This window comes from Delphinapterus leucas, chromosome 6 (assembly GCF_059928025.1).
Source record: "Delphinapterus leucas isolate spDelLeu-1000000601 "Yukka" chromosome 6, BTC_Dleu_Yukka2, whole genome shotgun sequence".
NCBI classification, from domain to species: Eukaryota; Metazoa; Chordata; class Mammalia; order Artiodactyla; family Monodontidae; genus Delphinapterus; species Delphinapterus leucas.
In genome coordinates, this window is record NC_143134.1 from 39,365,489 (window position 1) to 39,388,957 (window position 23,469).

The 23,469-nt window shown below is 49.0% G+C and overlaps 1 protein-coding gene and 1 non-coding gene across 4 annotated transcripts in view; both read right to left on the bottom strand.

The window, feature by feature from the left end:
* DAPK1 (death associated protein kinase 1) overlaps positions 1-23,469 on the bottom strand; it is a 205,259-nt gene that overhangs the window by 25,053 nt on the left and 156,737 nt on the right. For all 3 annotated transcript variants that reach the window (XM_089913036.1, XM_089913035.1, XM_022558968.3), the window contains 3 exons: positions 20,961-21,059; positions 13,682-13,759; positions 31-253 (listed from right to left, as the gene is read on the bottom strand). In XM_089913036.1, coding sequence (XP_089769162.1) covers positions 31-253; positions 13,682-13,759; positions 20,961-21,059 — 400 coding nt within the window. The remainder of the gene's footprint in view (positions 1-30; positions 254-13,681; positions 13,760-20,960; positions 21,060-23,469) is intronic.
* Positions 2,802-2,875, bottom strand: TRNAR-CCG (transfer RNA arginine (anticodon CCG)). The gene has a single exon. It is a non-coding gene; the product is annotated as a tRNA-Arg (tRNA).

Sequence of the window (23,469 nt, forward strand, 5' to 3'; positions counted from 1 at the left end):
TGGAGAGACAGGGGCTGGTGGGGTGCCTACCTGCCGGCTTGGAGGCCAGGGGTGAGGGTGGGAACCGGGTGGAGTTGGTGGAGGACAGCCGGGGCCGGCGTCTTCGGAAGAAGCTCCTCAGCAGCCCACACTTGAGAGATTCCACCAGGGTGGTCTTCCCAGACCCCGAGTGGCCGAATAGCTTCAGCTTGATTCTCGGCTGCAGGTTCTGTGTGGGTCTCAGTTGCTGGATGAAGAGTCCTCGGTGCGTGTCCTGAATATAGATGAGAGAGGCACTGTTAGTCACAGGAGAAGTGCAGCCCCTGAGCAAAAGGCACACGCTGATTCCCACGGTTCAGGACCGCTGCTGCATCCTTCTGGTCTGTGGGTTTTCTTTGCCTTTTTAAAAAAATTGAGGTTGTAAGTGACCTATAACGTTATATTAGTTTCAGGTGTACAATGTAAATGATTTGATGTCTGTATATATTGTGAAATTATCACCACAGTAAGTCTAGTTACCATCCATCACCACACATAGTAACAATTTTTTTCCTTGTGATGAGAATTTTAAAGATCTATTCTCATCAACTTTCAGATGTGCGGTACAGTCACCATGCTGTACGTTACATCCCCAAGACTAATTTAACTTATAACTGGAAGTTTGTACCCCAACCTGCAATTTCTACCCACGTGGCAGATACAGTCTGTTCTGTCCCCACTGCATTAAAAAACTTTAAATGTAAAATAAACATACAATTCACCATTTTAAAATGAACCATTCAGAGGCTTTTGGTGCATGTACAATGTTGTACAACCATCACTGCTATCTGGTCCCAGAGTGTTTTCATCCCCCCACAAGGAAACTCTGTGCCCATGAGCAGCCACTTCCCAGGCCCCTCTCTGCCCGGCTGTTGGCAACCACCGATGTGCTCTGTCTCAGTGGATTTGCCTACCTCCATTGCATTTTGATGCACAATGAATTGGATGGAGCAATTCCTGCCAAGTGGTCCATTTAAAAGTGAAACGGGGTCAGCCCCGTTAGACTGGCCAGGTCACCTCCTCCTTCTGTGTGGAGGGGTCTTGTTCCTTTACGACGCTCTGAAGGTACGAGATGATGAGAAGAAGGGCATCACGTGGTACAAAGCTAAATGCGGGGAGGGGCCTGGGGGCCATGACAACCTTTCCGCTTTCTTCTTTCTCAGCCCTACAGGGGAGAAGCAGGAGTCTCTGCAGCCCTGGATAATTCACACATTCATCATCAAACATTTATGGAGGACCTCCCGTGTGCTGGAACGGGAAGGTCTACACCCGCCCCAGATCCGCAGTTTTGGGGGGACACAGACATGCGAACAGTGTGACATCAAATATAACATGGGTGCTTTTGAAGGGATGGTGTTGCGGAGGTGCTCTGTGCCCCCAGAGAACCCACCTCAAGGGCTACGTGGGGGGGGGGGCATTGATCATGCCACCCTGGCTCCATCCCAGACTCACACACCCGACCCGCTTCCCAGCTCCTAACCCAGTAATAACAGCCTGTCAGAGCTGTGGCTTGCAGCCTGAGGTCAAGCCCTTCTCCCCTACCCACGATGATCCCCCTTGCTTTAGCTTGTTAACTTCCATGCATCCCAAGAGACCTATCTTGCTGTGGCCTCTCCAGGAGGTTTCCTCACAGGCAGGCTCAAGTGCACGTGTGGCTCTCCATCGTCACCCCACTAGACTGTAGGGTAATCATGTGAGACTCTTCTCCTTTAGACTCAAGGGCCAAACCGTGAGGGGAGAGACGGTATCCCCAGCACCTGGCACAGGTAGGATGCCCAATAAAGAGGTGTTGTGTAAATGATGTACTCAGGGGGTGACCCACGCAAGAGCGTTTCGGAGGCAAGTGTCTGCCTTTCCCTTTCAGTGTGATCTCATACCTGGCCGGACCACTGCTTCCAGGCCCAAATCCTGGGAGGCGCTGATTTACTGCTGATCTCTTCCAGTTGAGCCACCGTTACTTTTTCCACGACCAAGGACGGGAGCGTGCTCAGTAACAAACACGGCTCTCCCGAGTTCCCACCCCCATTTTCTCTTGGTAAACTCTGACCCCTCTTTCTCAGCAGGGGCAACACTGTCCCCTAGCTGGCATTTTGGAAATGGACGGTAGCAGCTTTAGTTCTCAGCGTTGGGGGATACTGCTGGTGGTGGGTAGGTGGGTGCTAGGGGTACTGACGTGTACATACAATGTCCTGAGTGGTAAGAACTCTCTTGAGTCTGCCTGACTTCTGAGTGTCTGCTGAGCATTTATATAAGAGAAAAACCTTGTTTATGATCATCTGAGCTTAGGCCTTAATTGCATTTTACATATGACCCAGAGGGTTTTGGGAGGGCTTGGTTTAATACATAGTGAGTTTCCCAAGAACGCAACTATTTTATACGCTGGTGGAATTATATATACATGGGTTTTTTTCCTAATCTTTCAGGAGCTGTGATCCCCACTTCTGAAACGTCAGCCTGTTGCTGCTGTATTTGAGTTGCCATCCCTCCCACATCCGTGGCATCTGTAGGTGTTACATTCAGTGATTCTGCAGATGGGTCCAAGTATCTGCCAATTTCACAATGTCTCCTCTTTGCCTGTGCTCCGCATTTACATACACATTCTATTATACTATATATATTCCTTCGATGTCTTTGTTATATTATAGTTAGGGCACTCTATTGATCTTTTATTTTATTTGTATTTTTAAAGTATTTATTTATTTGGCTGTGCCAGGCCTTAGTTGTGGCATGTGGGATCTTCAGTTGCGGCACACCGGCTCTTAGTTGTGGCACGCGGGATCTAGTTCCCCAACCAGGGGTCGAACCTGGGCCCCGTGCGTCGGGAGCACGTGAGTCTTAACCACTGGACCACCAGGGAAGTCCCTCTATTGATCTTTTAAAATTACCTGTGTAGGTACATTGTTCCCTTTGAATTTTATTTTGGGAGAGTAAAGGGGCATCACAATATGTACATTATAAAGTATTGGGTCGGCTAGGGTTGGAAACCATGGTTGGGACAGTGATCTGGTTTCTTTTTCTAACCTCAAGCACTGCATTGGGTGGAAAAAGCTGGGGTATCTTGCCAGCAATTTCCCTGAATTATTACCCAAGTCAGCACAGAAGCTGAAAAGTTCTATCCTGAGACAGTGACTCACTGGGGTGTTGCTGAGCAGGCATGAAGAAATGGGGTGCTGGCATTCTCCCCCGTGCCATCTACTGCTGCCGATGAGCCCATGACCCCCTAAAAGAAATCTACCATCTCTCATTCTAATTTAATCTCCGAAACCAGCCCATTATCTTCCCTCTAAGTCAGGGCCCGCTACACCTCCACCCACCTCACGCTGAGTGTCTGAACTGGAAGCATCCCCTTCCGCTAGGAGTACCTCACCGAATAAATTAAAAACTTCTCCACCTATTTCATGACCCACAGCCACCTAACACGCACAGCTCCTTTGTGTGAAGCCAGTATCTGCTTCTCCCGACACAGTGCAAAGGCAGAAAACCTGCTTCCAGCTTCAGTCCCGTCATTAGGTCTGGACGCACTGCGCAGTGAATCGCTCGCTGCTCTCTTCTGTTTCGTGCCTTCCTGGTCCTGGCACTGTGAGTTTGGCCAACATGTCTGTCCTGTGTGAAGGAGTGAGGGCACTTCTGTCCTTTCTGCACGAGTCCCCGCAGGCCCTTCCTCTCTGAGCAGACTTGCACCGAGGGAACCGATCGATGGACACAGGTGCTACCCTGCGTGCTTCCAGCAGCAGCTCTGAACCAAAGTGGGCTTGCCCTACGCAGCTGACAGATGGTATGTCTCCACTTTGCTCAGCGCCGCCTGAGCCTGAGAGCCCCGCTCACTCCTCCCGACTCCACGCAGGGCAGTGGCGGGCGGCAGTGGCTGGCAATCTGTTTGTCTGCTTCCCAGGTCAGCCCCAGAAATGGAGGCAAGAGAGAAGAGAAGCCAGTGACAGTGGGCTGTGACCTTGGTCTGGTTAGTCCAGGTTAAACAAGAATCTTGCAGGGTCACGTTTACAGAAAATCCCCCACCCCTGATATCTGAGCAAATTCTTCATGCCCAACCTTGATACCTGATCACCCTGGCGCACCTTCAGCAGGAATCCTGATGACTATTATAACCTTTAAAACTTCCTATTTTCCCGCTGCCTCAACATCCCCGCAAACAGGCTGTGAGTGCCGGCCCAGGTGCACCGGTGTGTAAGGTGGGCTCAGCCACAAGTTCCCCTTCCTACCCTCCCAAGGGTGACCCCGTGACATTCAAACACACCAGTGACACTGCCCCCCGCTCCCCCTGCCTTTCCTCATGTACCACCCTGATCCCTAGCAAAGGCACTTGCCACGGGGGCTTGCAGCTTGCCCCTGGCTTGAGTCTGAGCTCTGTGACAATGCTCTAACCCCTGTCTCTCTGGGACCTATGATATAAAAAGCTATGTTTTGCCCTGAGCCTCCCCTCTGTCTCCTCTTGTGGCCACAGCCAGCTGACCATCTCATAAGAGAATCTAAAGCACTCAATCCAGCAAGAAGCCTCCCAGCCTTTGGGTTTCCTCTTAGCAATTTTCCACCCACTGACCTCCCCCCACCCTTGCTCCTCGGCTATAAATCCCCACTTGTCTTTGCTGAAGTTGGGGTTGAGCCAGTCTCTTTCCTCTGCTATACGCCCACTGCAGTACCCCTGGAAGGGTCATGAATTATTCTTTCACGAATGGAGGAGTTGTGACAGATGCATTTCCTGTCTGCAGGAGTAACTTCCACATTTGTATCTTCCAGCTTATGCTGTCTTTTCACTCACATCCCTTATTAAACCTCAAAGAAACCTTTGTGGTTAATGTGGTCGTTCTCTGTTTCAGATGTGGAAACCAAGGCTCAGAGTGGCCAAGGCACTTGCCCAAGGCAAAGACAGAACTCACCACCAGGTCTCTTTTCTACCACTGCTGTCAGTGAAAGGGAGGTGGTGGGTTTCTCAGAAGGGGACTGGGGAGCAGGGAGCGGTAAACAAGGATTTGCAGATCGAGAGCAGAATCTCAAAGTGGGGATGTCTTGAGTTACAAGCACTGTGAATATCCAAGGAGGGCCATTTCCAGTTTGTCCCACTCAGAAGACACTTCCCAGTTAGTGCAGGGTCCCGATTTAAAGTAAGATTTATAAGACATTGCTACGATAAAGGCAAGTAGAATGAGAAGGGGCCCCCCTGCTCTGGATTTGCATGGACAAAAGGCACATTTCAGAACCTCATTTTTCCTAAGCAAATGAGTTGGATTGCTGGCCCGTGTTAACAGGCTCCACGTCCTCGGGGAGCCCCAGGGAGGCTTCAAGTTTTTTTTTTTTTATGAAATTGCAGATTGAGCCTTCATCTGGAGGGGCTGTGCTCATCTCAGAACCCATCACTAGCTCACATGTTGTTTCCCCAGTAATAACTGTCCTCAGGAAATCTTTTGTCCAAGAAAATACTGTTTCACTGGACTGACAGCTCGGCTTTTACAATGTCCTCAATTCCAGACGATCATACGAACACATGTGCATTCTCACCTTTCAAGTGGAGGTGAATGGCGGGCAGATGAGAAAAATAATTCGCAGGCCAAAGAAAGGGGTACAGGGGTTGCAAGCCATCCCACGTTCCTGCCCTCTGCCCAGGGCCTTTGCACATCTTCTGGCCCTTCCTTTCCCCTTCCACCAGGACCTGCTGGCCTGGGCTGGGATGGACTCATTCACCCTTCACCTTGCCCTTGGGAAGATGAGCCAGGAAACTGCTCTCCATCAAGACTGACAGAATCCACCATTATCTTGAAAGGCAAGGAAAAGCAAGATATACTCGAGATTTCCTGTCTAAGGAAATTTAACCTCGTCCTCGGGGATGACCCCTCTTCGTGCTCACTAAGAACTTTGGAGAATCTGAACACAACTGAATTTGATATAGCAACCTGAGACAGAAGTTTCTGAAATCTCTCCCCTCCTGGTGGGTGATGCGTTTCCACTTTTCACCATTAGATGTCGCAGCAGGGACGCATCCAGACCGGGGTCCCCGGGAAGGCAGCTTGCATCAGCCTGAGTGTGTGCTCTCCAAGGCAGACTATGGTTTTGATGCGGACAGGGGCAGAGGAAGGTACGGAGTGTGCTCTTGGCTGGCTCTAGAAGGTGGTAGGATATCGATTTCTTTGGAAGGGGAGCACTGAAATCCATCCGTGGTCTATATTTAACAGAAGCTCTAAGACCCTCCCTGTGCCTGGGCTGGTCAGGTCCTCACTGGCTGGGCCGGGGAAGCATGAGCAGGGACACTGCCGGAGGGAGTGGAGGGTTCTTTGTTACCCAAGTCTTGGCTCATGCGTTGAAATATTCTCGTGTCCTGTCCCCCTCTCCCCCAAAGGCTGGCGGATGTGGCTGGGACGTGGTGAGGCCTCTTGCAAGCGGGCTGGGAAGCTGCGGGGAAGCAGCAGTGAATCCCGAGGAATCAGAATCCTAAACCGGAACCTGGGCTTCCAGGTGCTCACAAAGGTGCGTTTGTGAGAGTGCGAGGCTAGAGCACATATTTCCCCGTTAGCTTTAACTATACACTTTAAATATTTACACAGGAAAGTGAGCTCCCGTTTGTATTCTTGCCCAAAGCTCACAAAGTAACTGAGCCTGGACAGCTCTGGTCCAAGCAGCTGTCCTATCTCACCTGGCTGCCAAGACCACCTTCTATCTGGTCTCCCGGTCTGAGCAGAGGGAAATTCCTAACCTACTTACTTAACGCACTTGGACCAATACCCAATCACCTTACCAAGATCTGTAAAGCTGGGCCTATCTTTCAGATCAGATCTCCTCGGGCATCGTTTTCTGCCCCAAAGACCACACTCAGACTCCGCTGCTAACCCCATCACCCCCTCCTTTTTGATCTATTTCCTAGAACACACCTGACTCTTTACCGCCTCAGGCCCTTTTCACTCATTCCCTCTGCCTTCTCCCAGCCCTTCCTCCGGTTGGCTCCTCTTTCTTGCCTTTGGGTGTTGGTTTAAATGTCACCATCAGAGAGGCATCCCCACACCCGTAAGTGGAAAGCAGCCACCACCTGCCATCCCCTTACTTTCTCTCATTTCAGCCCATTTGAATCCCCTACACTTACACCAGGGGGCAGCAAACCTTTCTGTAAAGGACCAGGTGGTCTCTGTTGTGACTGCCACATACGTGTCTAGAAACCAGCCAGACACAGGAGTAAATGGAGGGGTGTAGCTGTGCTCCAATAAAACTTTATTTACAAAAACAGGCGATGGGCTGGTTTTGGCTCTGTGGCCATTGTTTGCCACCCCCTGACCTATCTGGCATTTTCTTATTTGTTTATTGGCTGGTCTTGCCTCTTTTGTTCGCTGTGGTCTCTTTGGGGCCTAGAACAGTTCTTGGCCTATAGTAGATACTGTGACTATCTTTTAAACACGTATTATTTGGAAACTGCATTGCTTTTTTGAAGGCCTGGTTAATTTGGGTTTCTAGTTTCCTTTCTTCCAGCACCTTTTGCCCCCTGGCAATTTAGCTTTCACTTTCTCATCTGCAAAGGTAACTAAACGTCAGCAGATTGACAGGGAGGACCATCTCCAATCTGGGAAAGCCAGATAAGAGCATGGAGAGATGACATGGCTTTCCACACGTGGCAGGATGCAATTAGACCCAGCAGGATGGGAGCAGCAACTCTTAATTATGCAAATGCAGTTTACTTGTGGTGAATTTTAAATTCTGGGCAAACTCCCAACTTTGTCCTATTTTTCAAAATATTCCTGGGCATGTTTCTTCACTGTCTAGTCTCAGGCTTAGGAAAAGCAACTACTTTTAATATCAGTTTACAGAAAAGCTGATTAGAAGGACAATCAAACAAAATAAAAATAAGCCAACTCCCCAAACCCCCTTGAAAGTAGTATTTTAAAATCAGATGAGAATGGATCTTGCAGTGATAGTAAAAATGGATGCCAATGCAAAATCTAAGTGCAAGACCTCCCCGCCTGTCACAACACGCACCCCTCCTTTCTCTAGGAGAAGGAGAAGTGGTTTGGCTAAGTAACAACACAGTTCTTGGGCAGGTTTGGAGGGCCGGAGGGGGCTTTGTTTAGTAGTGGGGGTGAGCACCGAGGACAGTAGAGGGTGCAGCTCCTCTTTATAAGAAGGTGGTGCCTACAATGCAAGGTGGAATTGTGGGAGCCTCCAGAGACCCCGTAGCAATGGTGTGCTGGAAAACCAGCTCATTGCAGGGGGCTTAGGGCGGGGGTGGGAAAGGCCTGATCTGTAGTGTTTGCTGATTCTTGTGGTGGAAATACCACCACCACGGCTGATTTCAAACCCCGAATGTGGATGGCACTGGACACGCAGTTGGGGAGAGATGTGTATGGGGGGCTCTCCCAGACAGTACCTGGGGCCTCAACATGCCACTACCCCCAAATCATCTCCTGTTGAACTGGATCAGAGAGGAAGATGGACTGTGTTCTTCCTACCCTCACAAGCCCCAGCTTGGCCACCCTCTCCCCCCACCTGCCCAGGTGTGCTGGCTGCAAGGGTCTCACTTCCCCGAAGTCAGCCCCCTGCTCAAAGGATCAAAATCTCTCAGTTTCCTCCGGCCCACCCTCTGCTGTCCCAAGCTGGTCAACACGATGACTTTTTTTTTCTTTTTTACCAAATTTCTGATTTCCGTGATTGGAAAGAGTCATGCATTCACTAAGGAAGGACTAGAGAGGAAGATGAGGAATAGACTTTTAAACACATCAAGTTTGTGAATCATCAGATGGAGAGCAGAAGATCTATGGACATGGGCTTCCCTGGTGGTGCAGTGGTTAAGAACCCACCTGCCAATGCAGGGGACACGGGTTCGAGCCCTGGTCTGGGAAGATCCCACATGCCGCAGAGCAACTAAGCCCATGTGCCACAAGTACTAAGACTGTGCTCTAGGGCCCATGAGCCACAACTACTGAGCCCGTGTGCCACAACTACTGAAGCCTGCACGCCTAGAGCCCGTGCTCCACAACAAGAGAAGCCACAGCAATGAGAAGTCTGTGCACTGCAACAAAAAGTAGCCCCCGCTCGCTGCAACTAGAGAAAGCCCACACGCAGCAACGAAGACCCAATACAGCCAAAAATAAATAAATTAAATTAAAAAAAAAAAAGATCTATGGACACGCAGGTGTGGGCTTCTAGAAGGAGATGAGGGATGGAGGGAGGGTTGGAAAGTCCTCAGTACATGTCAACAGTTGAAGTCAAAGGCAAAGATGACACTACCCACTGGGAGGGGGTTAAGAGTGAACAGATGAAACCCTGGGATGTACCAACACCTGGATCAGGCAGAAGAACAAGATGACTTTGGTTCTATTTCCAGAAGAGAAAGCTTCATGGCTTACCTCTAACAAATGTTTAAAAATACGTTCCTAGACTTGCCAACTGATTAAAGGTGAAAACACAGGGAACATTTCTTGCTAATTTGGCCCTTAGAAACCAAATGGCATAGCAAGGCAATTTAAGGCCAACCTCCCTGCTGTCCCAGATGCAGACTTCTCCCCATGACTGTGCTTAGGATCCACGTGGGGTGGGTAGGACTGAGGGTGGCAACACCCTAAGGGGTGTTAGGAAAGGTGTAGAGGCAGTTTTTTTGGTTTCCACAATGAATGGGGGAGGGAATACCTTAGACATTAGACACTTGGGGGTCCTCGCATCCTCCAAGGACAGGAAGTTCCACCCACCCAAAATGCTGGTGCTGTTAACACTCTGGTGAGAAACAGTGGTAAATACGGAGGAGACCATGACATTGAAAGGAAATGGTGATAAGATGCCCCTAAGTATAAATTACCCTCTTCCCGTTCCCCTCACCCATTGTACCGGGTTGTGGACAGTCTCTTCCTGCAGATGATCCAGGTTATGACTGCACATAAATCTACTTTCTTGGCTTTCTCTGCAGGTAGAGCCTGCTCCTTGAGGCAACTGCCCACAAGTCCTCTGCGATGCATTCTCCAGGGATGCACTGGGATATCGCAATCATTTTCAAGAATCAGGTTCCAGTGCTGGGTGTCCCCAAATCCCAAGCAGTTATTTATTTGGGGATTTATTTAAAAAAAAAAAAAAAGATAGAGGGTGGTTAGAAATGCTTGGCAGCCAACTCCTCCCTTTCTGGCGACTCAGAAAGCTGAGGTCTAGAGCCGTTTGAGGGAATGACAAAGGCAAGCGAAAACGCACGTCTCGCTGAACACAGAGCTGGGGAAAACTCTGCTGAAGGCAACGGGGCTCTGGGTGACCCCGCGGAAGGCGACCCATGCCTGCCACAAAGCACGTGAGCTCACTGGGGGAAAGGACCATCCCTGGCTGGTGAGGAATCAGCACCGAAGAAGCCCTGAGCCCCTGATCGAGCCCTGAAGGCAGATATTTCTGTTTTGGTCTGGATCTCTGCTCTGCACTAATTAGTATGTTGCTTAACCTTGCGGAGTCCAGGTTTCCTGCAGGAACATCCCCATCTCAGGGATGTAAAATTACTGTGCTGCTACACATACCGAGGAGTAAATGGTGGCTGTTCCTAAAAGTGACTCTCAAGCGTACCCTGCCACATTTGCCATTGCTGACGCACCAACATCTGCTCCTGGGGGGGGGGGGTCACAAGAGGAGCCTCCACGGAAACCTCCATGTTTCCCCGGGACTCAGAGAGTGGTCCACAGGATGCAAGCAAGGATGCCGACTGTGGCAAACACATGGTGCTTACTGTGTGCAGGCAATGCTCTAAGGACATCATTTACATCACCCATCCGACCCTCATCACCATCCCGTGAATAGCACTATATTCAGCCCATTTAACAAACAGGGAAAGTGAGGCCCAGGGCTGTTAAACTGGTGGCTAGTTCATCCAGCTAGGTGGCAGAGTGGGGACTCCTGAATCTGTGCTCTCAGCCTTTACCCCATATTTTGCCCCTCAAAGCAAAGATGAGAGGTGAACTTTTAGGTAGGTTGTGGGCTCTAACAGGGATGACGTACTATATTCACAGGCATTGAAATGACTTTCTTTGTCTCCTTACAAAAACCACAGGATAATGGTAAAATACTAAAGGTTGTAATATTTCCTCTTAAAAAAGAATCTAGACACCAAAAAACAAAGTGCAAATTAATGGAAGAAAAAAAAAAGGGAAAGCCAAACTGGGACCAGGCAAGAACCCACACCACCTGGAATTCAAAATTCTGGTCTGGAAACAGCCACCCTTCCCTGAGATGCATGGAGCTGCACCTCCTATATATGTTCCTAATTATAAAAGCAGTCGAAACATGTTACACCCATCCAATCCACCCAACCTCAGCTATCGTGTTAGGTACTCTCCTTCCTGTCTTTTTTTCTGGGCATTTATCCGTTGTTTCCAATCTGCCATAATAGACATCTGGGTTTGCACCCAGCGTAGCAATCTGTCTTTAAATAAAAGGAAGGATCTTCCTAAGGGGTAGATGGGCAGTAAAACACAGCACAGTCCAAGGAGAACCCTCGTCCCTCGGCCAAGGGTGACCCTCAGACCACTGGAGATCGTGGTTTGCAGTTGATTTTTGCTTAAAGATGAATAGACTGCACCTTCCCCTGGGTCACTGCTGTATAACAAGAGTTTCTGAGATGGTGAACAGCACTCCAGGAAAGTATGTGGCAATGGGATTGTCCAGAGTGCTACACTTGTGAGGGGGCTCCCCGTGTGCCAGCTGAGCCCACAAAACACCCACAAGGACAATGCTGGGGCTCCGATCAGGACGATGGCGCCAGGAGTGGCAGGTGGGTTAAAATCCCCGTCTGTGGAATTTGGGAAACCTGAGAATACCTGACTCAGCATGTTTGTAGACCTGCTAAGGTGTTAAGCCTAATAAAGTGTTTCTTTCTACCAGTGGTCCATACTAGAGGCTAAATAATTAACTGTAAAAATGTGTGCTCATCCAGCCTGTGGACCAGATTTTGTTTCAGTTTCTTTCCTCTATGGATGAATACTGTAATGGGGAATCAATTTAAAACAGCTCTTATATTGCGACACTTTGTCCATGAACGTAAGACTCCACACACACTCAAATGTGGGGCTCCCTACTATAAAATCCAGCAAAAGTCAGAGGTTGCAAACCGGTGGCCTGAGGTTGTGTTTCATTTGGCTGAATATAGCTTCAAATAAAGTGAATTTTAAGATTAGGAGATTTTATGTGAAAGTTCATTATTGATTTGCTGACAGACTCATAGGCTCCCCTGCACCCCCCTTGTTTTGCCTGTAAACAAAAAGTTTTCCCTTGTTTTTCTAGTTCAAATTCTCTCTCACAATGAGACAGTCTGTGGTGGTACAGAGTAGGGGAATTCGAAGCCCAGAGTCAATTTAAGTCTTTCCTGTAAGAACGTGTGAATAAGGAGGGATCTCTTTCTAGAACCTCTAGATCAAAGGGGAGACTGAACCCCTGCAGCGGCCTGGGGGATCTCAGTGTTTATCAGTTCACAGGATCCAAAGCACAAAGGTGTGAAAATGAATTATCTTCCCCAGGTCAACTCCAAGCACTGGGGAAGAAATCATTCCAACCTACGTGTATGTGTCCCTTCTCACTCCCCCCTCAACCAGGACCAGGAGACCAGGGGACTACTATGAAAATTCAAACTTTCAGTAGCTGTGAAATTTACTGTGATTATAAGACATTATAATCCCTCCCCCAGGCACTTTTCAATTTATATGGCAGGATCTTTGTAGGATACCCCAAGCTTATTCTGGACAATACCTTTTCAATGAGCACTTAACTGAGTAATTTTTTTATTTCTATAAAGTTTGTTTTTTGAAAAGTTATTACATGATTATTATAGGAAATTTGGAAAAAATACAGTAATGTTTAAAGAAGAGTGTTAATTAAAAAAGCAAAATCCAAAGACACCACTGTTACCCTTTTCTTTCCATGCATTTTAAAAAGATATAGCTGAGATTACAATGTGCACATAATTTATCTTCTGCTTTGAAGCCCAGGAACATCCTAAGCAATAAACTCCTATTACTAAAACCTCTTCAAAAACATTTTAACGGCCCCAAACCACTCTCTTTTATAGCTGTCTGTCAATTTACTAGACTTCATTGTTGGTCATTCAATGTTTCCAATTTTTATTACTGTATTATAAATAATACTGCAATGGACATCTTTGTGCATAGAACTTTTTTTCTCTGCGTTTCTTCCATTTCTTCAGGATAGAGTCACAGACATAGAATCCCTAGCTTAAAGGGTGTGACTATTTTGAAGTCTCTCAGTACATACTGCTATGATGTGGGCTGGAAAGGTACACCTGCATTTACTTATTTTTGTCATGTTTCCTCAAACCTTAGAGCAACAACGTTTGATAAACTGGAGCACAAGTGATATCTTGGAGCTCGAAACATTAAGAAAGAAAGAAGCAGTCAGCTTTCTCATTTCCCCTCTACTTCACGGTGGGGAGGGGGCAGGTATTACAAAGCGGGTAGAAGGAGGGAAGCCAGGCATAGCGACTGCAAAGAGGCCAATGATTTCCAAGTCTCGATACAGAAGAAGAAATCAGAGAGGTAGCCAATATGTTCATGCAAATCGATATGCAAACCACAGCACAGGACCAGTGCCTTTTGGTACCACTTGTGTGTCCACAGCCTCTTTTGTTCATCCTCATAGTTTACAAGGGAAAAAACAGAATCTTTCACATAAAAACACAGCACTTCAGGCCACAATTTCTCACCTTTCGGAGTCTTGTGAGGAGACCTGCTACCTGTTCATGCTGTTCCGATTTTGCAAGATCTTCTGCTGTCTTTCCATCCTGTTGGAGAAAAACGATTAGTATTTTCCTTCACGACAGAGAGCTGTGTGTTCCATACACCAGTACTGCCATCTGAGGCAGAAACAGTGTAACAGGCATCAGAAGCAAATAAGGTGAACAAAAGACCATGTCTTGGATTATTTCCCTTTCTGTGGAATCCTTATTTCACTTGATTGTCCAAAAAAGGAAGATAAGAGGTAGAAAAAAACGTGCATTGGTGCTTTGAGGTCCAATGGCGAGATGTCTCAGGCCCGCAGGCTTTAATCAAACTGGGCACCTCGTTAGCGGGCAGATTACCCTGTGTCCTGAGCCTCCTCTCTTCAGTTAGGCCAACGATAAAGACTGCCATTTGCTGGCGAATTCTAGTTAGTGGAAGCTAACGTCTTAAAATCCTTCCATAGGGCTTCCCTGGTGGCGCAGTGGTTGAGAGTCCACCTGCCGATGCAGGGGACATGGGTTCATGCCCCGGTCCGGGAAGATCCCGCATGCCGCGGAGCGGCTGGGCCTGTGAGCCATGGCCGCTGAACCTGTGTGTCCGGAGCCTGTGCTCCGCAACGGAGAGGCCACAACAGTGACAGGCCCGCGTACCGCAAAAAAAAAAAAAAAAAAAATCCTTCCATAGACAATCTGTAGCACTCATATCAAGCTAGTTACTGTTAATTACTGTGCATTTCAAAGGAAAGACTGAGTTTTACAATTTTTATCTGAAGATTTTCGGTGAACATGAAAGGAGGAAATAAGGGTCCACAGCACTTTGGTGTTTGCTTTTTAATTAGAGAATTTTCACAGGGCTGCAGTTTCACACTGAACGAATTCCTTTCTGTTTCCAGGCCGTGAACATGCACGATGATGGCTAACATTTATTGAGCGCCTCTTAATAATCTCAGTGCGTCGTGTGCAGTAACCTCAGAGCCACTCCAGGGCGGCAGGAACGCCGGCTGTTCACGCACTACCAAGGAGGGAATGGAGGCTGAGGGATCTTTCTGCTGCAGTTTTAGGAATTATTACAAATTGAAAAGTAGAAAAGATGGGAGGCAACTTCAAAAGAAATAAAAGCAGTATTTTTTTAAATAAGAAGACTAAGGGGCCTTTGGCCCATCTCTCAGTGTTCACCAGTGACAGTTAAAGTTCTCTTCCCTGGGGAGGCTGGGGGAATGCCCGGATCTGACTGACAGCACACCTGCCAATCTCTCAACCCAGGTCACAATCCCTGCCGTCAGATCAGCTTTTCTCAGCCTCAGCACTACTGACATTGTGGCCAGGCCAATTCTCTGCTGTGGAAGGCTGTCCCGTGCGCTGTGGGATGGCTAGCAGCACCTTGGCCTCCATCACTAGACACCAGTAGCATCTCTCTTCCACCAGCTGTGACAACCCCGTGTTTCTGGACATTGCCAAACGTCCCCTGGGGGGTGAAGCTGCCCAGCTGAGAACCATAGCCGTAGGCTGTGGTCGAAGCTCAGGTGGGCACTCCGGAGGAGGCGTGCTTTACAGTCATGCCACCCGCCTTTCTCTGCCCCCCCTCAAGTCCTGAAATGGCTCCAACGGGCAGACGAAAGCTTCTAGTTTGCTTTGGGGTGAATTAGGTAATTTGTCAGACACCACATCCAAACCAGGGATGCATGCCAAACTGTCTAGATCCTTCCTGACGTGATAAGAACAGGCCTTAGTTCCCAAATCTCACAGCACATTGGAATCACCAGGGTCTTTAAGAACTCCTGCTGCCGGGCTCCCACCCGTATGCTCTGCTTCTACCTCTCTGGGGTGCGATCTGGACATTAGGGTTCGAAAGCCCTCCCAGGTGATTCCATTGTGCAGCGAAGTTTTGGGACCGTTGCCTTAGTTGGAAGCAATCTGCACTTTGACTTAAATTTTCTGTCCTCTGGTGTGACTGGCCATGAATTTCTCTTGAAGACCTCAGATCTGCATAGCACACAGACAGAGGATGTTCACTGGCCAAGTTACTCTCCACTGTTAAGTCTCTCAAATGTCAGGAAAACAGCCATCAATTACAATTCCTTACGTTTGCACAGCACTTCACAGTTTGCAAAACATGTTGCTCTAAAGGACACTGTTTGGGCTTCCAAAAGCAATGTCTGCCAGTGTAGTGGAAAGAGTTTGAACTTTGGAGTGAGAAGGACCCAGGTTTAAGTCCAGATTCTGCCCCTCCCCAGATGTGTGGTCAGTCACTCGGCCTCCCGAAGTCTGGGTTTCTTCATCTACAGCATGAGAAATGACACCCTGACTGCATAGATTCTTGAGCAGATTAGAGAAAACCAAATGGAAAGAACCAACAAAGTACCAGGCGCAGAAAAAGCAAGCAGCAGTAATCATCAAAGAAAAAAAAAAAGAGCTGAGAGTGTCCCCAAACTCCCTGACTTTCTGTCCAAGAGGGAAAAGGGTAGGAGCTGGATCTCTTCATTCTGGTCCTGTGCTACCATGCACCCCTGAGCAAGGTGCCAGGTCTGCAGCTGGCCCACAAGCGATCCTAGCACTCACTGCCCTGCTTGTCACACACAGTGGTCTGGGAGGTCTCACTGAAAAGGTTTTATATATATATATATATATTTTTTTTTTTTTTTTGTGGTACGCGGGCCTCTCACTATTGTGACCTCTCCCATTGCGGAGCACAGGCTCCGGACGTGCAGGCTCAGCAGCCATGGCTCACGGGCCCAGCTGCTCCGTGGCATGTGGGATCTTCCTGGACCGGGGCACGAACCCATGTCCCCTGCATCGGCAGGCAGACTCTCAACCACTGCGCCACCAGGGAAGCCCGAGAAGGTTATATTTGAGTCAAAACCTGAAGGAGGTGAGTGAGCAAGACATTTGGATACCTGAGGAAGTCTTGCAAAGAACAGCAAGTGCAAAGGCCCTGAGGCAGCAGGATGACTCTCATGTTTGAAGAATATCAAGGAAGCTCGTGTGGCTGGTGCAGGCAGAGCAAGGGGAGGAGGAGGAAGAGATGGCAACAGGGAGGCAATGCGGGTCTTTAGGGACGTCCCCATCACAAGGACTTTTACGCTGAAGGAAGGTCAGAACAGATGAGGGACAGGATCTGACGTATGTCTGCACAGGGTCAGGCAGGCTGCTGTGTGAGGAACAGGCTGGACAGGGCAGGATGGGAGCAGGGACACCAGTTAGGAGACCAGGACAAGTTACACGTGGTCATGGCCAAGGGCTCACAGCCTCATGGGAGAATCAGCGGTCAATTCCAACAGAGCAAGATAGGGGGCAAATCACACCCACTGAAGGGGACTGGGAAAGAGGAGGTGTCCTGGGGCTCCAGTTGAATACTGGAAGATGACAAGGAGTTAGTGTTCCGGAATCTTCCTGACGCCAACATCACGCACTACTATGTGCCTGGGTGCCTCCTAGGCACTGAAAGGCTCTCCCTGTGAAGGCAGACGCATGTCTTATTGCCTCATGGCAGGGGTATGTGTGTGTACGTGGGGGCACTATGTGCAAGGGGTGGGGCTGGAAACAGAGGAGGTTCCAGAGGGAAGGAACAGCGTGTGCCAACTGGATGAGGCGGGAATGAGCGAGGTCCCAGGACCTGCAAATAGTCCCACTCAGTTTGGTATAGCCAAGGGGGTGCAAGGTGAAGGGTGAGGTGGGCAGTGGGCAGGGACCAGGCCATGGAGGGCACATCCTGAGGGCAACAGAGCCCCGGGATGATTTGCAACTGGAACCCACTGCAGACTGGCTTTTCCAGAATGATAAATGTGGTGCTGGGTCAGAACTGTCAGGAGGGCCATGAGGCTACAGGTGAGGGACCAGTTCCGAGGCAGAGCTGGTCCTGGGGGAAATACACAGTGAGATTTTAACCAAGTGGAGGCAGAGGACGAAGAGCTGTGAGTTCGAGAAGAATCAAGGATGTGGCCACCAGCGTGATGCCAGGGAAGAGAGCATCCACATTTCCTGGACCAGACGATTGGAGGTACGCAGAAGGCTTTTGCAAAGGGCAGACGCTGAGGGAGGAGAGCAGACCCGGAGGGAGAGGATGCAGCGTGGAGGTGGGGGGCCTTCCACAGGTGGTGTTCACCAGGCTGGGTCCCAGCGCAGTGCTCAGGGAACAAGTGGGGCCGGAGACCCGGACGTGGACCTGAGTTCCTAAGTGCAGCTGCAGCCCTGGGGCTGGTGAGAGGAGCAGGGGGCAGAGAGCAGGAGGGCAGCCGGCCAGGGGGCGTGGAACAGCAGCAAGAAGCCTTGGAGCTGGAGGAGGGCAGCAGAGATGGGAGGGGAAGCAGGGGCAAGTAGGATTTTCTTATCCAAGGCCGGAGAGAGTGTCAAGGAAGTGCCGTGTCCTGGAGAGATAACTAGACATAACTGCTGGCACTCAGGTGAGAAAGACAACAAAGAAAGGTAAGGAAGGAAGTGATTATAGTACAACAAAAGTCAGGGTGGGGCTTCCACTGGGGGCAGGGGTGGGGGTGAGTTGCGGCTGGGACAGGCCACCGGGGGTTTCTGGGGTGGCCTCGAAAATTCTACCTCTTGACCTTAGTGGGGTTACAAAGGTGTTTGTCAAATCCACCAAGTTTTACTTTTGCTCATGTCCTTTCCTTAAAAAAAATCTGTTTTATTTTACAATAAAAAAATTTTGAAGGCGAGGTGACTGGGGCTTCTGCAGAGTCGAGGGAATTACAGGAGTCGAGGACAGACTTGTGGCGGGTGGAGGAGAGGTAGGAGGGAAGGGAAAAGAGGACTGGACCTTCAGAAGACTCTTCTCAGTTATCCCGGCTGAGAACAGACTGGGAGAGGGAGGGTAACAGCTAGAGGCGCTGTAGGGTCAAGGGAGGTGGTGCCCGAAGGGAAGAACCCTGCGGTCAGGCAGAGGGGAAAAGCTGGCTCACGAAGAGGGCTGGGCTGTGCTGTCCAATAAGGCGGCAGCCCAGCCCACACGCGGCTCCGCGGGGCTGGAAACGTGGCCAAGCTAAGATGTGCTGTGGGTATAAAACGTACCCAGATTTCCAAGACTTCAATCAAAGAACTGGAAGTATCTCAATAATTTATAAATACTGATTACAAGTCAAAATGATAATATTTTGCACGTTATTGGGCAAAATACATTACTTTATATGTTACTTTTAACATATTAAAATATATCAGTGAAATTAATTTCCTCTGTTTCTTTTTCCTTGTCAGATGCAGCTACTACAAAGTCTAGTACGACACAGGCAGCAAGCTGTCCTTCCATGGAGCCGGCCTCAGCACGGCGCCTCTGTGATGACCCGCACCCTGCGTGGAGCCCACGTGGCTTCCCCGCCCTAGGAGACCCCCGTCTCCACCACGCCCGCTGGGGGGCCATGCACATCCAGCCCCACCAAGCCCCACCTTGGCCGGGCCAGTCCGGGCTGCGCTCCAGCTCACTGTCCTTCCAGTTCCACCGGCCTGGGCCCTTCCTTCTCTCTCCACTCTCTCTAAGGAGTGGTCCTGACACTCCTGGAAACGTCCCTGGGGACTCTGGCTCTTAATTCTCACGGGTCCCATCCAGTAGCTGTATACTTACTGCTGTGACCCTTGGGTCTGACTCTCTCCCATTAGACTAGAAGTTTCCCGAGGGAGGAGCGGCTTGCCTGACTTGGCCCCTCTGTGTTTGCTGTTCTTTGCCTGGTGCGCAGTGTATGCTCAGTATCTGCTGAATGAATAAATGACTGAGGCCCCGTGGTGGACTCGCAGGCACCAGGGAGAAGCGCCTGCAGTGAGCTGGGAAGGGTGGGGAGCAGAGTTACACCCGAGGGCCTCTTGTGGGGAGGCCAAAGGCAAGGGGAGATGACCGCGGGCTCACAGTGGTCAGGGGGCAGCCCAAGGACCCAGCAGAGGCTGAAGGTCACACATTTGAGAGGTCCCGGCCCACACTGCCGGGTAGCCAGGAGCAGCTGCTGGCATCTTCACAGCCATCCTCGACAGTTTACATTTTTTTTTTTTTTTTTGTGGTACGTGGGCCTCTCACTGTTGTGGCCTCTCCCGTTGCGGAGCACAGGCTCCGGACGCGCAGGCCCAGCGGCCATGGCTCACGGGCCCAGCCGCTCTGCGGCATGTGGGGTCTTCCCGGACCGGGACACGAACCCGTGTCCCCTTCATCGGCAGGCGGACTCTCAACCACTGCGCCACCAGGGAAGCCCGACAGTTTATTTTTTATGAGGCAACATCTGTAACAAAAAAGTACTTCTCCCCATCAAAATGTACATCAATGCTCTATCGTGGAGTAGCTGGACTGAGTGTCAAGGCATGGATGGTCAGGGTTTGATAATGGCTCATCAGGTCATTGCACGGCGGTAGGTGGGTTTGTGATGGACGAGGAGGTGCCCTAAGAAGGGACAATCCCAGGTAGAGCGCTGGTAAGCACTGGGCCTGCAGAAGAGCCCAGCTCGGGGCTCAACACTGCTGAGAACAGACCCACTGCTTGTTCCCTGTATGACTCTCCAGCCTCAGAGCCCTGATTTTCCCAAGGTTGGCCACCATATTTCAAGACTCCGATGGGTCTCCTTAGAGAAACACTTTATGTCAGCAAAGTTCTAGTGAGTTTTAGGAATCACCCACATGAGCAAATGGAGACTCAATCCACTGTTGGGCCAGAGACAACTCAAATGATAATGTTTCACCGCAGTGGTAAAAACAGCAACCTTATCTCTTAGCGGACATATTTTTCCTCTTTGGTATTTCTTGAAATGTGAAACAAAGGGTTTCTTCTGCAGGGAGGTACCAGGTCTGGAACAGGGAATGTCGGGAGTGAGACATTTAAAGAAATGAGATTTAAAGAAATCTCATTTTAAAATATGTTGTGGGCCTAAGAGCAAAGCCGGACTTTTTTAAAAAAGAGAGAACAGCTCTTGTCACCTGTTCCCCCAACGCTGGGGGGCCTTCCTCCTCCCTCCTTGGAAGGAGGGGGCACTTTTAGAAAAGATAAACACACAACCTAATGCAAAACACAAAGGCCTGTTGTGTAACACAGGAAACGAAAAGGCCAGTGGGAAACAGCAGGTGTTCCTGGCAGTGCAGACCTGGTGGAAGAAGAGGATGAGGCATTCTCAGGATCTTACCCCGGGTTTGTGTGGGCAAATGTTTACGTAACTGCAGCGGAGGAGCTGAAGCTTAACGGCAGCCTGTCTGCTCTGGAGTGCAGTTGCCAAGCAATACCTTTCCCGTTGTGCCCTCGAGGCCTGAGGGGTTTGCGATTGCTTTCTCCTGCCAGAGGGCTACTCACCGAAGTCAGCGCCTCCACGTTGGCGCCTGTCAGACAGAGGTAGCGGACCACGTCCAGAATCCCGTTGTTGGCTGCAAGGTGCAGAGGCGTCCGTCCATACTGGAAGAGACAAGAAAGACCCAGGAGAGTCCTCACGGCTGCTGCTGAGGATAACATTTATGGAGTGACCTCACAGGGCCATCATTGGGGGATCTGGGATCCTCCAAGAAGAAATAGGAGGCGAGGTCTCCCTTCTCCAGAAACTTGCCATCTCCTTGGGGAGGCAAGCCAAGCAAAACATTTTCAAGTATTTCTCAGTTAAAAGAGTAACTTTAAAATAAAACTTAAAAGGATGGAAGAGTGGGAGGCTTATCATAAGATAACTAAATTAAGTCTCCTGCTGCGCCAGCAGAAAGGAGGCATGAGTCAGGGCTCAAGGGCCCCAAAGTTCCGGAAAGATCCGCACCACAGTTCAAATTTAGATACAGCAAAGGGAAAAGGCATGGAAGCACAGCCACTGAAGACACTCTAATGAGGTGAAATTCCAAGGCCATACCCACCATTTTTTATGCCTATGGGTTCCCAAGCCCAAGGCATCTGGAGGCACTACAGTGAATTCATGGGGTGCTGAGGAACATTTTAAATTTTTGATGGAACCAGCAGGTTCAGACACCAGGGAAACTACCAGCTCCAGGTAGTTCAAAGTCTCAAAGTAGCTGGTACTGCCTTCCTTTCAATGACATCATGTATGCACAGCAGGGGGTTGGTCGCTGCTGTGATAAGAGGCAAATATCTTGAGAAAATCCACGTAGAACAGGATATAAGGGTGGTGGTGTCCACTCTGAGTCCAAGGTTTGAGGAGTTATGAGGTGCCCAACAAGCATACACATCCCATTAATATACAACTGGGGTTAATTAAAAATGAAATAAAAATAGTTTTCTTTCAACTTATGTGGATCATTTATTCCCACAGCTACTAAGTTGTTAGGACATACATACTAGGTTGTTTGGATTGAACGACTTAACAAACAGAACTTTAGGTATTTCTTTTGCTCCGGGGGAGCCATGAAAAAGATTCCTAAGACACTATGGAAGTTATGAATTGAGCAAGTGTGGGTATCTCTGCTTTATACTGTTTACGTGCAAATACAGGTTTCTGCTAGAAAGTTAACACATGCTCAGGCAGAAAATCCAAACAACATAGAAGGATATATGGGAGAAAAATGAAGTCTCCCTCCCCCTCCCCCTCCCCCAAGTTCCCCTCTCAGAACTAGCCCTACTCAAACCTTCCAGGCTTTCCTCTATGAATCCATAAATGGAGAGAAATAATCTGAAAGGCCAAGACATTAATCACACTCCACCTTCTATTCTGTCCCTTGCTTTTTTCACCTAACAATTGGTTGTGAATAATTTTTCATGTCTATAAGGAAATCTATTACATTCTTTCAGACACGTGAATAATATTCAATATACGGCTATATCATAACTCATTTAGCCAGCCTGCTGAGGATGGACACTTAAGGTGGTTCCACTTCTTGCGATTATAAATAACGCTGCAACGTATGTGCATATTTATGTTTTGTTTACTGTTAGCTTCTAGAGTGATTTAGAAAGCAGATACGAAGCTTTCAAATACCCTAGAGTTAAAGTGCGAAGGAAAGGAGGAGGTTTGGAAGACCTGGATGAAGAGTTTGGATTTCTGTGTAAGGAAGATAGTCTTGGTTACAGGATGCATAGTTTTAGAGAAGGAAAGAAGGTCAATGAAGAGACGTGTGATGAATAAAATGGACTAGGAGAGTTTACACTTTTGATGGCCCCCAATGATTGACAGAACAAAACCCAAACTCCTTAGCATTACATTCAAGGTCTTTCACCATCTGGATTCAGTGCCTCTTTCTTGCTGCCTCCCTCTTCTTCTTGAAATATGCTTTCCCCTCTTCTTCATCTGTCCAAGTCCTACTCATTTAAAATGATCACCTCTGAAAAGCTTTTCCCGGTTTCTTTAATGTCCAGATGTCCATGTTTCTGGAGCACCTGTACCTCTATCACAGCACTGACTGCAATATGAGATGCTGTTACATTGAAATGTCTGTGTGTCTGTCTAAAAGCAGCCTGAGGGCAAGAACCATTCCCTGCCGTCCATACCCTGCCTAGCCCTGCTCCCCACCTGCGCCTGGTACAGTGTTGCCACAGAAGGGCATTCATCAATGCTTGGCAGGCACGGAATTCTCTTGCAGGCTCCTGGATGTGTGTGCGCATCTGTGTGTGTGTGTGCGTGCACACACACGTGTGTATCGACATGCTTTTTCTACTTTCGCTGATAAGAAGAGTCAATCCAGAAAGGAACAAAGGGCTAAGGGCCGTGCACTCTGCATCATCTAGTTCCTCTCCGCTCCTGCATTTCCCGATGTGGCCGAGTAAATAGCCACTCTCCGGATTTTCACATGAGAAGAATGCAGAAAAAGACATGTCTGTTTCACTGCAATGAGCGTCAAAAATAGTGACAAGTTCCTGTCACATACTGCTGACA